The following is a 17,954-nucleotide window of genomic DNA, read 5'->3' as shown; positions in this document are numbered from 1 at the left end:
AAAATATATGTAACCATATTAATGGTTAGTGGTTACATACTTATAAAATATTACCAAGGCAACTTTGAGGCTGAAAATAGAGATGCATGCAATTCCTCAGCTGGGTCAAGAGATGGTGCCATTAATATACAATAATGAATATTCCTCAATTTATTATTTAATATAAAAATTCTACTAATTTCTCAAAACTATGAATATGAATACATAATTGGCCTTTGTACTTTAATGAAGTCATATGCTTTCAGCAATCATTTCGTCTTATGGTGATTTTTCTGGTGTTTTAGTTTGTTATTTTTACTGATTACTATTTCTGTTTTAAAATAGCTTCATCTGTTACTGAAAAACTTCTACCAGGAAAAGACAGCTTTATCCTCAAAATTTTATTCCAACTGCATTTTGATTCAAACTTGTATACACAGAGTGGTAGAAGTAAGAGCTAAAGAGATTGTCATGCAGGTCCCTGAGTGTCAGCTGGCCTGGTCAAGGGTACACTGAAACCACAGATATTTGTTGGGATTATCTCTTTAATTCTGAGAAAACAGTTTCCTAATTCTATTTTTTGGTTTCACTCTTTGATAGCTTCTCATTAGTCTGTAAATGTCCATAAACTTGCTCTGCCAGTATTTTCGGTTTGCATATTCTGTACTGAGACAAAACATAGCAACACAAATATTTAAATTGCCCCCATGTTTTACAACCTCAACTGCTGTATTTAATATAAAGCCACAAAAGGAATATGATTATTGATGAAAACTGGGTGTACCCCAAGGACTCCTGCATACTGAACTTGCAAATGGAGCAGACTGAGAAATCAAAAGTACATGCTGAAAAAGGTGGGTAAGAAATAAAATCCTCAGAACAGTTACAACTTTCATTTCTAAAGTCTAGAAATTAGCAAAGGGAAAGAGAGATTTTCTTTTTTGTTTGAGAAATTTGATTTCAAATATTTACTTGGATATACTAGAAGTAATACAGTTTTTGTTACTTGGGAATAATTTATATGAGGAAGGTAAAATAGTTTAAAATATTACTATATACTAGAATTTATTTGATGTTCTTCAAAATGCCTCAATAAAGATCAATATTCAATACAAGGTCCATCTGCCATAATCACATAGTATATATTTCAGTTAGGAAAGTAAGAAGTTTTCTGCAGGATGATCGGCTGTTTACTAAACCAGTTTTAATCTTTCTCACAGTGATGCATCATCTTGTTTCTTCACCATTTGTCTCAAATAACACTTTTTAAAAGAGCTTTCTAAAAGAGCTTTTTAAAAGCTCTTTTAAAAGACTAGCAAATGACTGAGAATACTCTAGAATAGCCAAAGCAATTGTCAAAAAAGTAGATCTATATTAAACGAGCTAATTTTTGACAGATAAAATTGAAACATTTTTCAGGATAATGGTTGCAACCAGCAATACTTCACTTGGCCACTTTTCCCCTTCTAACAAAGCTGTTAGAAGTGAAGAGATCACTTTTCCCCTTCTAACAGCTTTGGTCTCTGTATTAGGAAAATTGACTTGTGCCCAGAGAATGAAGTGCCTTTCTGTCAGAATCAACTCTTCATGTGTGTTATGACTAATGGCTAAGTAATAATACACAAAAGAATATTAGTAAACTTATTTTGCTAACGAATAATAATAACAGTATTTCTTTTATATTTCTGATTTTTCCCTTCATCTATACCAATTACTTTATATATAGTACTTAATTTGATATTAAAAACAATAGTAAGTGGGGCTACTATAAAATTTTAGTCAAAATTCAAGCTAATCAGATTAATACAAACTTTCCCGCTTAGTGTATAGTTTCTGCAAAATAATCATAATATAATTTGTAATTGTGTCCTAACATTTTACAAATGAAATTGAGTCCCTTAGGAAATGTTCATAAGTGCATTTTATGTATTATTATATGTCGATGACTTAAGCTTAGCTATTTGATTGAGACTTATGAAGTATTTAATAATGATTTAATGATAAGTAATACTTGAAATGTTTCAGAAGTAAATTAATGCTGATTAGTTGATGAAAATAATACTTCTTGAAGCAAAGGATATAAAAGTTAATTCACCTAATTACGAACATTTATGAGACTATTAAGAATTCATTTCCTAAATGAAAATTTTAGACAGTGTTTAAAACTCTCTAAATATTTTATCATTTACCACATCACTACTAAATTCACAGAATAATAAAAATAGCTAGTATTAATTGAGTACTCATCATGGTCCAGGTAGTATGCCAAGCCATTCTCAGGTATTATCTTATTTAATACTCACAATAAACCCATGAAGCAGGGACTACTGCTCCTATTTGACAGCATGGGAACAAAGGGTTAGAAAGATTAAGAAACTTGGCAAAAATCACACAGGTAACAAGAGGTAAGGCCTGGACTCACCAGATCTTTCCATTGCAAAGGCCAGTCTCATCCTCTGAACTGGACTGCAGCCGTCTCTTGGCAAAGGAATTCTCTATATCTTCTACAGAAAAACAAAAATAAATTAAGCCAAAAGAAAATTCATAATATATATTGCACTAAACATTTTAGGGCCTCCTTTACTGGTCTTAACAATCAACGTCAATAAACATGATTTGATTGATTATTGATAGTCTTGAAAGGATAAATTCACTTCCTAAGGAGGTGGAAAATAGATTACTTAACTACTAATGCAACTTTAAACATTATGACTAAATAACCAACTGAAGTTAATTAGTTATGTATCAACGCACATGAAGCTATGGAAGTTACTTTTAGCCGTACAATATGGAAGTTACTTTCAGCCGTACAATGGCTAAGATCAGCTAGATTAGCTGAAGAACAGATTATTCTTTAGTCTCACTTATGAATCTCAGAAGAATCAGCCTAATTTTGTTCATGATATCTAAGGGACTTCGTAATTGTTCAGAGAGAAAGAATATTTTAAAAATTAGAGATTTTTTTTAAAGATTATGAGTTGTTATAAGCAACCCATTCAGTGCAGGTTGATTTTGAAACTGGAAGTAACAGCATATAAATATGATGGCACTAATACATTTGCACTAACAAGAAGCGTTCTCTGAATAGAATTAGCGTATTCCCATTAGACCCATGCAGTCAAAACTTCTATCCCTAAATAGATCATATAACTCAAGAAGAAATTTTATGTATTACACATAAAAAGGATAAACTGTTTAAATGTATGCGAGTTATGTTTTTTACAGATAGCATTAAGCTTTCTTAATGCATTACTTTTTTTATTTATTTATCTTATGGGCAAAACTTTAAGGACTCTTGGAAAAGATAAAGCTCTGCCTTTCAAAGAAACCACTGCCATCTCCCAATGACCGAAAGAAGTTTGACCGTGACTTTGCCTTCTCCACTTCCTTTCATGGGGTACATAATATTGTTCGGAACCGAAGCAAAATTCGCAAGGTGATATGGCTGGTGGTGGTCTTGGGCTCGGTCTTATTGGTGATATGGCAAATCTATAGTCGCCTGGTCAACTACTTCACATGGCCCACCACGATGTCTGTAAAGGTCCAGTATGTGGAAAAGATAGAGTTCCCGGCTGTGACATTTTGTAATTTGAACAGGTAAAAATTACTCTTTTAATAATAATGTCTCTATAACTTTGGTAGTATAACTTTTCTTGGATGACCGAAATAGAGTTTTATTATGCGATATTTAATATGCAAAATCATTTCAATTCTTAAGTTGTACTTAAACACACAAATTCAGGGAGCAGAAAGCTTACTGATTTCTTCTTTTACTTACCGTTCTTTTCTTCTTTCCTTTAATCCTTCCACCAAATGCTGTGGTTTAAATAGATGTAAAAGTCTTGATACTTGCACTTTACAAGTTTGTTAATCAGTGAAAAAAAGAGAGACACAATATCTTTATTGTATCGTACAATTACCATACATATTGCATTGTGATATGCACAATGGGCAAGGACTCTGAAAGCACAGAGAACAGGTGACAGTTTCTGTCTGGGGTATCATGGAAGTCTGAGGATTAAAGAATGACAAGGCAGTTTCTAGATGGAGATGAGAAAGAACCTGAAGAGAGAGCTACTGTGCTAAAGTATGGACATTTGAGATGTTCTGGTGTGTATATGATAAGATATTTAATGAAATAGAGACAGGGCCATTTTCATGAATGTTTGACGTGTGCAGCCTCACAGGGCTCTGAGCCCAGAAGAATCTAACACTCGGTTTAATGTTAATGAATCTAACATTGGTTTAATGCCCTTGAATACAACTTCCTCCAGAAAACTGCAGTTTACTGAGTTTTTCCACACCAAGCGTGCTGTGGAAAGGGCAGCTTTCCCCAGGAGGCCTTTCAGGCAGTCCCATAGTTGGCAATGGTCAAGCCTGAAAGACCTTATACAGCATTTTCGCCTTGTGGGGGCGGCAGTGAGAGAGATCGAAGGTTCCTTGAGAACCACCACTTATCAGCTATTTGACCATGGACAAGTCACTAACCTTCTTAGCTTTAAATTTTGTATGTATAAAATGATATACTATTACCTACCTCACATGTTTATTATTGCATTAGATGAGGTAACACATCCACTATTTTGTCTCACTCCTGAGACATTCTTTGGACAAGTGCTCAATATATAGTCAATATTATAGTAAGAATTTAAGAAATATATCAAGGTCCCCAAAATAAAAACAAATCTACACCCCCAAAAGATGTTTAATACTATTGCCTCATACTATTTTAAATTGTATGTGTTCTAACAAAAGCAAAGATTAGTTGCTGGTATATCGTATTAAAAGAAAATATATGTACCATTTCCAAAATGGGAGTGTAAGGAGCTCCACAAATCCTCTCCTCACAGAAACAACTATAACTGCTCATAATTTATTTTAGCTAAAGCATTCATTTAAGAGTTAATCCTACAAAATATATACAAAACTCAATAGCCATAAACTAATAACCCAATTTGAAAATGTTATAAGTATTTGAATAGACATTTCTCTAAAGAAGACATACAACTGGTCGATGGATACATGAAAAGGTGTTCAATATCACTAGTCATCAGGGAAATGCAAATCAAAACCACAATTAGATATTACCTTGTATTTATTAGGGTGGCTATTATCTAAAACCATGAAAAACAATAAATACTGAAGAGGATGTGAAGAAATTGGAACACTTATACAGTGTTGGTGGGAGTGCAAAATTGTGCCTTCTCTATGGAGAACAGTATGGAGGTTTCTCAAAAAGTTAAAAATAGAACTATCATATGATCTAGCAATCCCGCTTCTAATTATTTATTCAAAAGGACAGAGGATTATTAGAATCAGTATCTCAAAGATATATTAGCACTCTCAATGTTCATTGCAGCACTATTCACAATAGCCAAAATATACAATTTAAATGTCCATTGACAAACAAATGCATAAAAAAAAGTGACATATGCATACAATAGAATATTTTCAGCTTTTAAAAAGGAGGAAATCCTATTCAATGAAATAAGCCAATCAAAGAAACACAAATACTACATGATTCCACTTATGTGAGGTATCTAAAATACTCAAATTTATAAAATCAAGAGAGCAATGGTGGTTGCCAGGAACAGGGCAGGAGTACATGAAAATAAGAAGTTACTAATCAACAGGCATAAAGTTTCATGTATGTGATACAAATAAGTTCTAGAAATCTGCTCTAGACATCATACCTATAGTCAACAATACTGTATTGTACACTTAAATTTAAGAGGATATATCTCACGTTAGTGTTTTTACCACATAAAATAAACTTTTTTAAGTTAGCAGGAAAAAAGAGAGAATCATTGTTTCTACTAAATTATTAGAATATAATATAATGTACCTAAATATATTATAAAACAATCATTAAAAGTATATGAAAATTGTCCTAAGGAAAAATAGCAAACGAAATATTTATTCGAGAAAATTTACTAAATCTCAATAATAACATCAAGAGTCTGTAGAACTTAAGCCACAAACCACTCTCTTCCTCCACCTTTCTATCTCGGCTTGAAAGAAGCTAATTCTAAGTAAGTTTGGCCCAGAAGTCAGGAGTCTGTCTTCTCCCAGTTTTTATTCAAGGGCTGTAGCTACAGCCCTTGAATAAAAACTGGAGAAGATGCAGTCTAGGAAAGGCAGGTTAACAAAGTTTTGCATCCAACCCAGCTCTATGTTGCAGAGGCTAAATTTCAGATGAGTGTAGTTAAGAGATTGGGGTTTCCTTCATGTGACTCCTATTTACAGTGTGGAAACTCTACCTCAGGTGTATTAGACTGAGATGTTTAATCACCAGCACCCCAGCCTGCTCACAGAGCAGAGTTTCCACAGTAAGAGAGGCAAGTTTAGAAGAGTAGAAACTACTACCTTCCCAGAACCTGGCTTGTAAAGATTGTTTTCAGTGGGAGAGCAGGCCCTAAGAACCAAGAACTCTGAAGCTCTCCTTAATAGAACTCTGCTTATGATAGTATGGTGAAGTTCAAGTCTAAGAGAACTTTCAGAAATAATAAAGATTTTGGTGGTAAACAGTTAAGAGGAGCCTAGTAGCTCCATGACAGCAATAAGCTAAACGACAAGCCAGCTACTTTTCTAGTGAGAATCCAGGAAAGAGACACACAAGAAGAGTCCTCCTGGGCTCAAAAGAACTCTGTAAAACTGACATCAAAATAAATTTTTTAAGGGGCCAAATTTAATTGAATCAGACCATAGAGCAATTTATGACCCAGAGTATGAAGTGAATGGAGTCGAAAAAAATATTTTTAAAATACTGAGCCCTAAATTCTCCAAATTTGCAAAAAAAAAAAAAAAAGCATTAATCTACACATCCAAAAGATTAATGAACTTTAAGTAGGATAAATGCAAAGAAATTAACAGCCAGGCACATCATAGTGGAAACATAGGAAGCCAAAGAAAATAGAGATTCAATATTCTAGAAATTATAATTGCAAAATAAAAAAATTTTTAATTTAAGAGAATTATTCTTTGGTAAGTGACAACTAAAGCATCACCAGTACAGTAGGAATGAGACACCCTCAACTCTCAAAGTCTAATTTTACAGATAGATCCTTTGGATATCAGTTCATGAGTATCTTATACAACATTGTTCATAAAATTATTGACAGATCAGAGAAAGAACTCAAGCTGTCTACTATCTGGTTCTTAAAGCCAAAGTTCTTCAAACTTTTTAGGAGCTTTGAAAAACTATGTATGCTACTTGCATACTTTAAATTGATATCTAAATTTTTAACCATAACTTTAAGTTTGTCTTATTTTTAGATCAATAATATTGTAAATTTTATGACAAAATAGGATAAGGATTGACTGCAATAGGAATAAATATTTCACATGATTCCATAAAAATTTAAGTACTTTATTAAATAAAGTACATTGAAATAAAGTATGTAAATTATTATCTGTAGACTTTACTTAAATATTTCAATACTCTGGAAGACTCACAGAATAACCCAGTTACATTTCAAATAACAAATTTCTTTATATTACTTCAGGTCTTCCTAATTTAGAGGGCCCCAGTAAGGGCCAAAATACCTTGTTTTTAGTGCTGAGCTTCACCCTAACCAGAAATACAGGCACGACAGCGTAAGATAAAGCGAAAGGAGACTTGATTAGCTTTAAGAATTAATCAAGGCTCCCTTGAAGCAAGCTACAATTTAATTATGCCCCCTTAGGAGCTCTGAGCTTGTTACATACAAGTATGCTTTATATGTTAAGATTCTGTGTTAGGTGACAGGTAAATACTCTTATAAACAGAGGGAATATTGTGAATGCAGAGTCATTTTTAAGATGAGAGGATCTGGAAATTTATTCCCTTAACATTTTCTGTTCATGGGCACACCCTCAGGCACACGCCCATCCCAGTTTGAAGACTATTGTTCAAACTGTATTGCCTTCAATTCACCAGAGCAAAAGTAAGGCTTAATTTGCATTGCAATTTACTTTAAGTTACTAGCCAGGGACTGGAAAAGAGATCTGCTGACAGATCCTTATTCTTAAACTCCTTGTGCTAATCTACCTTGACAGCAGAAATGCAACCCTGAGATGAGGAAATTTTGCCAAGGGACTGGATTATTAGGAGGGATTTACCTTGGTACCAGGGGCCTATCCAGGGTATATGGCAGCTCAGAGCAGATCATTTTTTAACAGCCCCCTACTCCATATGACAAAATTATTTTCAGGAACAATCATAAAAGTAAACAAATGATAATAATGACCTATATATACTGATTCCAGTAAACAATGTTTAAAACTTAAATAAGTATAATATAAAAATAGGAAAAAAGTAATGCATTAATGTTTTTAAGATTAACGTATATTTGAAATAAAAAAGAAAGACTTTAATTAAATTTTTTGCAGTGATGAATAATAGCTTTGTGGTTGCCATTTTTCAGCCGTTTTTTCTGTACATTTGTCAATAGTTTCATCAAAATTAACCTTAAGTATTCATGTTTAGGAGACAGCATAGCAGATTGTTAGTCTAGCTTTACTCACAGTTGATTGAAGAATACTTATTAATTTTAATTTTCAAAAGTTTCTTTCATTTGAAGCAATGGCTATTTAAGACACTGAGAAGAATACATTTGGCAGAAATTCATAAAAATCACATTTCACAATAAATTACTATCTTCCCAAAACCTATTGCGAATTCACAATAAATTGCAATACTGTTCAAGACTGTATTTCGGGGAGATCAATTTTAGTGTCTTTCAAATGTCTCGGTGTCAAAAATTTACTAAAATATCTTCATCACATAATTCATCTTAAATTTCCATTATATTTGGTAAAAACAACTCCTGAGATTTGTTTTCTTCTACTAATATCAGAAAAAAAAATGACTGGAAGTAGTACTAATGTTATTTGATCATGGTTTTGAGGTGAGTAATTCAAGTTGTTTCTTCATTTTTATAATAATTATTGTGTTTCTTTGTTTATTCCAAATCCACTGTTTAAATGCAAAAATATATGTTAAATGATTTTAAATAAAAGATGGAATCATAGACGTGGTTCCATAGTGTAGCAGTTAGCACATCTGCTTTACACGCAGACGGTCCTGGGTTTGCTCCCCAGTGGAGCCACGGTCCATGGTCTACAGCCATGCCACCCTGAAAAAGCCCGATATCTGATCTCCAAAGCTAAACAGGGTCAGGCCTGGTTAGTACATGGATGGGAGATCACCTAGGAAGACCAGGTGCTGTAGGCATAAATAATAATAAATAATAATAGTAATAAAAAGATAGAATCATAACTCTCATGCAAATATAAAATGAACACATCAAAGATTTTATTAGTTACTGTGAGAATTGTAAGATATTAAAATTAGCTGACAGGAGAATGCAAAAGCAGACATTCTTCCACATTTTCCCTCTACAAACAGTGATTTATAAAATATAAATTTCTTGTTAATACATGGTAGACTTAGATTTGTTTCAGTGGGCCTCAAAAAAGAGCTGAATTAGGCATCAACTTGGACATCAGATAAAATATTCATCTGGGTGATATAATTTGGGGAAATGTATTTTAGAGGCATTAACATACATATGGACAGATTTAGCCATTGGTTATTAAACTGTATAAACATCAATGTAATTTTACTATTATTTTCTTTTACTAACATCTTACTAGTATGTTAAATAAAAGAAGAAGGCAAACTATAACTAAGATATTAAAAAATATATACTTGGAAGGGTTTTGAAGTTTGAAGTTGAAAATAAATTCAGAGCAAAACATTTTGGTTTTATGCTGAAAATTTCACAAAATTTTTCACTTCCTTTGTTCCAAATATTGTATTCATTAATTTCAATTCATCTACTTAAATTACCCTTGTGGTCTCAACTTTATTAGTATAATAAAAAAAAAAACATTTAAAAATATTTTTAAATGCACTCCTCCCCTTTAACCTTTTTAGTCTATTGTATTTATACCTCCTATACATGTGGTAATTCCTTCATTTTTCTGCATAATTATTTTTAAAAGAATCCAGTGAGCATTGCATGAGGAGGTATTAACTCCACTCGTGTGAGGTTCCAAAGTCGCAGGATCTGCTGCAGAGCACATCCTTTCAGTCATTCAGAGTTAGAATGCCAAAGTGGGTTAAAGGTCTGTCACTCAATTTAGGACTAACACTGTTCTTCTCCCCCAAATCCATTACTAATGGAGACTATTAACTCCTCAAAAGATCACTAGAATCACTTTTGACAAAGAAAAACTCTGTCGTTAGATATATTATAGTTAGGTAGAATACCACGATGATGGAAGGTTAGGTGTATCTCTAAAGAAAGGCAAAGTCAGATGAGGATATTTATAAGGTTCTAGAGCCTGGGTTAGTGGCTTTATGACAGGCCTTGCAAGGCTCAAAGCTGGTTAAGTGAAGTGTTAGAGGCTGATCATGAAAGCAGTTTCTTATCTCTAAATTAATATACTTTTTTTTTTCTTTCCATTTTTGGTTTTGTGTTTGCCCTACCTTGACTGAAGAGAGTTTAATATGGCTTGTCTGAGAAATAAAAAAAATACATAAAAGATAATATAAAAGAAAGCGAAAATAAAATACAAAGTTTGGGACCTAAAGGAAGCCCAGGAGTGAGGTTACTCACAAGCCACATACCACATGGCTCTCCCTGTACACTTACCAAGAGTGGATCATACATTTCATTTCATGTTTCTAGCAGTCAATTTGAAGAGAGAAAATCTGTTTAGTTTCAAAATTTATAATACCAAATACTAATCACATTTTAAAATGAATATAAGGCATGCAAATAAAGAACCATGCATAATTCAAGGCAGAAATTGCTCAGCGAAATAAGAAAATAACAAATTACTTATAGCAGTTAGTTCAAATAGATTAATTCTGCTTTGATTGTCATGAAAACACTTTGCAGTAATAAAGCATATATTTAATGAATATTTACTTAACACTCGCTATACTCCAGGTACTCTTCTCAGTGTTTTAGAAAAGATGAATTAATCATCAAATAACATTCTGAGGGAAGTTATATTAACATACACCAACTTTAGAAGTGAGAAAACCAAGTCACAGTAAGATGGAATTTGCTAAGTTGTACTATTAAGTGGCTGTAACAATCGTGACTCAACCATAGAAACAGAACCACTGTGAGTGACATAAAACAAGGAATGTATTATAAGGATTAAGCCTCACTGAATCACGGAGCCTGGTAAGCAGTCTTTGTAAGACCATTGCCGCTGTTTCTGGTCAGGGCCTGAAGTCAGCAAGGTCAGCAGCCAGAAAGGAAGATAAATTTTAAGTGAAGGAAAAGAATACAAGCTGGAAATGTGTGTCTGTTTTTACTATCATCCATCTTGATGGTGACCTGCAGGATAAGTTGACATGTTCTCCAGGCTGCACTCTCTCTTGACCCTGAATTTGAAGAAGCTAAAACAGGAGATTAAACAGGAGCTGGAGGAAACATAGTTTTGACTATTGGCCCATACCGTGAGTTGAGTCAAGAGATCAACCACAATGTATGTGAGTGACCATAGCTTCTGCCCTACAATGACCTTCAGATTGTAACCACATACATACAAGGAAGGAGATGTTGGGAATTATCATTCCAGCATAGCCATGCAGACACAATAGAATGGTGGAGATGTGATTTGAACCCAGAAAGTCTGGCTCCGAAGTCTATATTCTTGACAACTATACATTTCTACCTGCCCCTTTATGCTGAGTCCTTATGAGCATCCATCAGGATGTATTCAGATCGAGGTCTGAGACGTATTCAGATCGAGGTCTGAGACGTATTCCAAGTAAACAAAATTATATGTATAAATACAAGGTAAATTGTGGGATGCAACAAAGACCTCTTAGGAATCCAGTTATGCTTGAATGTGTTATGAATAAGGGAGAGTGTAGGAGAGAAGCTGGAAAAGTAAATAGGGTTCAGATGTTTGGTCTCTGTCCTCCGGATAATAACAAGTTTTCATTATTCTAAATAATATCTTTATTCTTACTAACAGGTTCCAAACAGATGCTGTAGCCAAATTTGGTGTTATTTTTGTCTTATGGAATATTGTATCCAAAGTCATCCATCTCCAGGAAATCAATGTGAATTCCACTAGCACTAAAGAGGCTATTGATTTTCTTGAGAGTCAACAAAACTTCAGCATTACAGAGTTTGTCAAGAAAAATGGTTTTTATCTCAATAATAGTACTTTGTTGGAATGTGACTTTTTTGGAAAGCCGTGTGGCTCACAGGTAATGATTTGATATTTCTTCAAATATCAGCAATATAATAAGCTACTTTATTGAACTGTTTCACTTTAAGATAAAGTTTACTCCCATGGGCAATTAATTTATATTTTCTCAGAGATTATGTTTCATTAGCTCAGCTTGATGATATTAGGGAGTGTGGAATACATATGAGCCATATTTCCTTTTTCAAGTACTTAGATAAGAAAAGGTAGAAAACAGCAATCTTTGGTTACCTTTCTTGCAGGTAGTCCTTCCAAAAGAAAAACAAATTTAACACAAGAGGATATTTTAATTTTTTCCATTCAGCATATTCCAAGATAGCATTTTCATTATCATTAAACAGCTAACACTCTGTTTTAATGCTTGTGGAATTATATTAGTAACTATAGAAAATGAGACCTCAGCATTTGACTATAAAAATCATATATGTATTTCTCTAACAACTCATAAAATCTTGATTCTATTTATATAATTAATCTACACTTAAGATAAAATGTTTGAAATATCTGGAAGCTGCTAGCAAAAGGGTATGCAGGCAATTTAACTCCTTATTTTCCGTATCAGCAAATCTGTAGCACATGTTGTTAGGTTATTCTAAGCAAACTCTACAGATTCATGTTTCTGGGACATCCTTCCTTATCTGTTGATAGCCTTCTTTCTCATACAGTAAACAGAGAAGACATCTGAAAGAGATGAAACTCCGCTCTAAACTCTTAATTTGGAAAAGAAGCTCTTCTCTGTTGCTTTTTGTTTACTAAAATGTTTAAACTCTTCATCAAGGAATTTTGTATTAAACATGACTTTTTCAGTTGCAAATTTTAGAAACTTAACCCCGATAAACAAAAGAGTAAAAGGAATGAATCGGTTTAATTAATTGGAAACATCGAGTGGGACTGGCTTCAGAAAATCTCCGCCGAGGTCTCTGAAATTAGTATTAACATTCTGTTTCTCTTTCCATCTCATGACTCCAACTGGCTTATTTCTGTATGAGTTCTCCTCACACAGAGCCAAGATGGCTACTGTCTCTAGCCTCCCATTATCATAGGTTAACACTCCAGTATTCATTTACTAATGCCATGGGAGACTGATTAGCTCTACTTGGGACACGTATCCATTCCTGAGCCAATCTCTGAGAGGAGGCAGTAAGGTATTAAGATTGGTCCAGCTTGTGTCAAATGTGCACCTCTGTAGTGAAGGTGGCTGAAGGAGGAGGGTCAAATGAGCAGAGTAATGTGATAGTTGTCCCACCGTAACCATGTAGGGTTGGGGGAGGGGTGGCTCTTAAAGAAAGAATGCTAAAGGAGTTCTCCATAGGTAAAAATATGTTTCCATGAATCCTTAGTAAATATAAAACAAATAACTTTTTAAAATAATTTGTGCTTCTTTCTTCCCATGACACAGCAGCCTCACTCTTTACCCAGATGCCCCATTCCATTTTACTTCTACTCTCAGCTTTCAAGTCCACTCCCTGGACCCTTCCACTTTCTTTGGCCTCCAGGCAGCCAATTCCCATCCTCCTCCATATTTCCATACTCTCTTGTTGCCAATTCTACCAACCTCCCTTCTCCTATTTGACCTTATACTTTCTCCACGGCCATGATCCTCACCTAACTGATTCAACACAAGCGGCCCATTCTCCCCCTCCCCCACTCTCACCCTGGACAGTCTGCTTGTCAACAGCAGGGCTTTGGACCACCAGCAAGCATACTGCTCCTGGGACCTTGGCTGCTGTCGAGTTCACTGCCCAGCCAGGCTGGGGCAACCAGAGACTGGGTCTTTGGGGAAGAGAGTTGGGTAATATTTTATTAGGCCTGGCCAGAACCTCAGAAGGCAAGGTTCCATGTCCTCTCCACCAACCATGCTGCCAGGCCCAGCCCCTTTCCTCCTGAGGCCAGGAAGTCAGAGAGCTGAGGAGACTGAGCTAAGCCCAGACATGTGGGGCACAGAAGAGAAAGAAAAAACAAAAGTTTTGAATACGTGCTAAACTATATATGAAAACTGTCTCAATTAGATAAGCAAATACAATAATATGACTAGTGCATATTATTAAAAAAATGAAAACTCATTGAATACAAATATAAATCACCAGATTGTCTATTCTTTCTGATATTTCTGCATCCTCATGTAGACATCTGTGATTTAAGGGGAAACAAGTCATAGCAATTTAAATTTAGAAGTGACCAAAATACCAAACTGATTATATTTTATTTGGTTCATTTCCATATTGGAGGATTTTGCACATGTCTTCACTGAATACGGAAATTGTTTTACTTTTAATCATGGTAAAAATATCGAAGCAATGAAAAAAGTGAGCGTCTCTGGAAGAGGCTTAAGCGTGCTCTTCAATGTCAATCAGGTATTGCATTATCTTAAACTCAGCCAGAATTTAAGTCAAACAATAATGGACGGGGCTTTCAAAAGATCTAATAAGAATATTTTGTCCTGTCAAGTTGATCCTACAAGTTGGATATTATTTTGGTTTTCGTTTACTTAGTCTCGGGTCCTATGGATGCAAATATGACTTAGAGATTAAAAAGACAAAATTTAGAGGCATAACCTGGACATTTTTAGCTACTACTGACTACCATTACTGTGACTCTAGGAAATGGTCATGCCACAAAATAAAAAAAATAAAAAAATAAAAAAAAAACATTTCTAAGTCACATTGTACGTCATTAATTTTAAATGACACTTTGCATTTTAAAAATATTTTTTATATTTACATGTAAATAAGGCAACACATTTTAGAAAGCAGCCATATATAGATATTTGACAAACCATAGAATCTATAGTCTAAAGGTGATGAAAAAATAACTGCTATGTAAAGGATACTTTATAAATGGACTTAGTCTAAATCCAGTGTCTGAAAATACATAATTGATCTAAAAAGTTCCAAGTATTTAGGTTTTAGATGTCCAGAAACCTAAGGAAACCAGTGGTACTGCCTTCAAGAGTACCTGATAGAGCTCTCACTCAAGGTTAATTCTCATTCAAAGTCAATTCTCACCTTCTGTTTTTCACAATCAACTTAGTATTACACATTTAGTGGTATTAGATTCCATTGCTGTGGTTTTATAAATGAATATTCTGAAATGCTGATGAATTAAGTATCCAAAATCTCACAATTAATGGCAAAGATGAGAAATAAATTTTGTCTCCCCAAATCCCATCAAACTATCCCACCTCTCAAGTGAATGAAGTCACTGCCTACTTTCAAAGAATTTCTCTCAAAGTACATTCATATATTCCATTCAAAATACTTTTCTTTACATTTAAACACAGCACTATACAGTGTAATGCATGCACTCATGTTCATACACCTATTTAATTAGTATTTTCAAGTTATTCAAATATTAGTCATATGGTCATTTCAAATATAATATTATCTATCTTACAAGCCAGAATTTCCCAAATATTTTTAGAATGCAATTAAAATCTGTAAATTTAATATAATATACCATAAGCAAATGTCACTTAAATATTTCTTCATATTAGCCAGTTAAGAATTTCTTAGAGTCATAACAGGCCAGAGACAAATAGGCTCCTGAGTTACGAATGGAATATTAATCATGTTTGTTAAATGTAATTACATAAGCGGTCGTCCTATTCCAAGAAAGATCATCATATCCAATCTTTATAGACTGAATTTACAACTAATAGCAAAGTCACCAGAAGTTTAGTCTTAAATTTTTTCATCTGACATAAGATTTATAAACCAGAGCAGTGGTATTAAAGAAATTATATAAACCTTCACTCTTATGGGAAAATTTGAATTTTAAATAAGGCTAGAGATTTTAATTACAAAGAGAAGAAGAGAGTCAAACCATTTTCTAAAACAAATGAAGCAAAAAGAACAACCGAGGAGAAAGCAACAAAAAAGCAGCTAAGGAGAGAGCCAAAGGAAATCAGACAATTGCAATGTGTGCTAATGCATTCATATAAGGTGAAAAGTGATCCATGGAAAACAGGCAAAGCCATAAAATGTGATTCAGCCATAAAAAATATCTCATAGGTGTTTAATTTTTATAGTTTGACTATAAAAAGATTAAAAATGGACATTGAATATTTTAAGTTAAGTCAAATGTTTTCATCTGATGTTAAAACTAAATCTCAAACTTGTGTAAAATTGATATCAACTTGTAATTGGGGGGTGGGTGTATTTTTATTTCAGGATAAATTCACTGATGACCCCACCCTTGGTTTTGTTGATGCTGGGATCGTCTTTGTTATTCATTCACCGAAGAAGGTGCCACAGTTTGATGGTATAGGTTTGTTGTCACCTGTGGGAATGCATGCACGCGTAACGATCCGCCAAGTGAAGGTAAATACTGAGAAAACATATAGTTTGAGGGAATTAAGTGGGGTAGTGAATGTCTATATGCATAAATAGTACTTTTCATTAGAAACATCTTTCTTTCATGCCTTTAGAGCACTGCTGGAAATTCCACAGTTTTATTTCAGATATTTTTCCTTTACTAGTAGGTACATATTTTGTAAAAACAGTGAATTCACATATACAATGCAAGAGAAAGCTGGGAGACCTAGCAAATCCAAGATAACTTTAAATTTCATTAGAGATGGGAAGGCTCAATGAATATGAGGAAATAGCTGTGTTGCTAAACTCTGCATTTTCTCTATGGTACATTCTGAGAAGAAGAAAAATTAAAAATAAGTGGAAAGAGCAAAAATCTTGGAGTCAGACATGTCTGCCAGGTTTCCATTTGCCAGTTGCTTGGATGACATTTCCTTTTCAAAGTTATTATGAAGTTCAAGTAAAATCATATGAAGAAGGCACTTACCATATTGCCGGGTACATAATAGATGCTCAATAAAGGATATTTTTGGTAATGTTGTTGTTTTGTAGGTGATTAAAATGCTAACATATCATTTCTATAAAGGATAATATTCTTTTTATATGAGTCAATTTTTAGAGCAATCAGTCTGTCTGATTTCATTGATTTGCTATAGGTACAGAGCATTTGGGACATATGTAAAAGGACCACTATTATTCTTACTTGCAGAGATTTTTCAGGTTAGTAGAGTAGACAAAACAGGCAAATAAATGTAGTCAAATAAAAAAATCAAAGACCTCTGAGAGAAAAGTAAAAATGTATATCAGCCTCTCTTCTTTGGGATGTAAAGGGGTGGATTGACTCAGATAAATCTCCTGAACCAGGTATTTATTTTATCTTAAGACAGTTCATCAAGAATATCCTTGGGGAGAATGCAACCCTAGCATCAAGCTGCAGAATTTTAGTACCTACAGCACTTCTGGTTGCTTGAAGGAATGCAAAGCAAAACACATAGAAAAGCAGTGTGGATGTTTACCTTTTCTGCTTCCTGGTAAATAAAGAATAACAGCTTTCCCCTTATTTAATTATATTTACTTAATTTGAAACATGGGAGGTCAACATATTATAAAATTGCTTTCCATTCTTATGAAATTCTATGCTGGAAAATCATCTCCTTGGCAAATACAATCTCAACTTATAAGTTTTAACTTAAAAATTTATAACAGATTTCTGGAAAAGAAAAGAAAATTGTGTTATTAGGGCCAATAGCCAATTCTTATTTTCAAAATATAAAATTCGGTGCTCTCAAATATCTAAAACTGCTCATCACAGTTTTCTCAATAAATCTTACCTACCCTGAATATTTCATTATGGGAAAACTCTTTTCTTTGTGTCTGAAAAAGAAACTCCAGAGCCATGGATATTTGAGACAAGCATTGAACGAGGCAGTAGAGAACGAGAGT

General features: G+C 33.8%; 1 protein-coding gene across 1 annotated transcript in view; it reads left to right on the top strand.

Moving 5' to 3' along the window:
* Window positions 1–752: 752 nt before the first annotated feature.
* The window catches only part of ASIC5 (acid sensing ion channel subunit family member 5), a 28,546-nt gene continuing 11,344 nt past the window's right edge, over window positions 753–17,954 (top strand). Inside the window, exons 1-6 of the mRNA XM_011360329.1 lie at window positions 753–833; window positions 3,270–3,576; window positions 11,965–12,202; window positions 14,430–14,555; window positions 16,371–16,520; window positions 17,395–17,542. Of these exons, the coding sequence (XP_011358631.1) occupies window positions 794–833; window positions 3,270–3,576; window positions 11,965–12,202; window positions 14,430–14,555; window positions 16,371–16,520; window positions 17,395–17,542 (1,009 nt within the window). The 5' untranslated portion in view covers window positions 753–793. The remainder of the gene's footprint in view (window positions 834–3,269; window positions 3,577–11,964; window positions 12,203–14,429; window positions 14,556–16,370; window positions 16,521–17,394; window positions 17,543–17,954) is intronic.

The sequence above is a fragment of the Pteropus vampyrus genome, unplaced genomic scaffold, assembly GCF_000151845.1.
Source record: "Pteropus vampyrus isolate Shadow unplaced genomic scaffold, Pvam_2.0 Scaffold53, whole genome shotgun sequence".
Lineage (NCBI taxonomy): Eukaryota > Metazoa > Chordata > Mammalia > Chiroptera > Pteropodidae > Pteropus > Pteropus vampyrus.
Note: the sequence above shows the minus strand (reverse complement) of the source record. Positions and strands in the feature narration are given on the sequence as shown.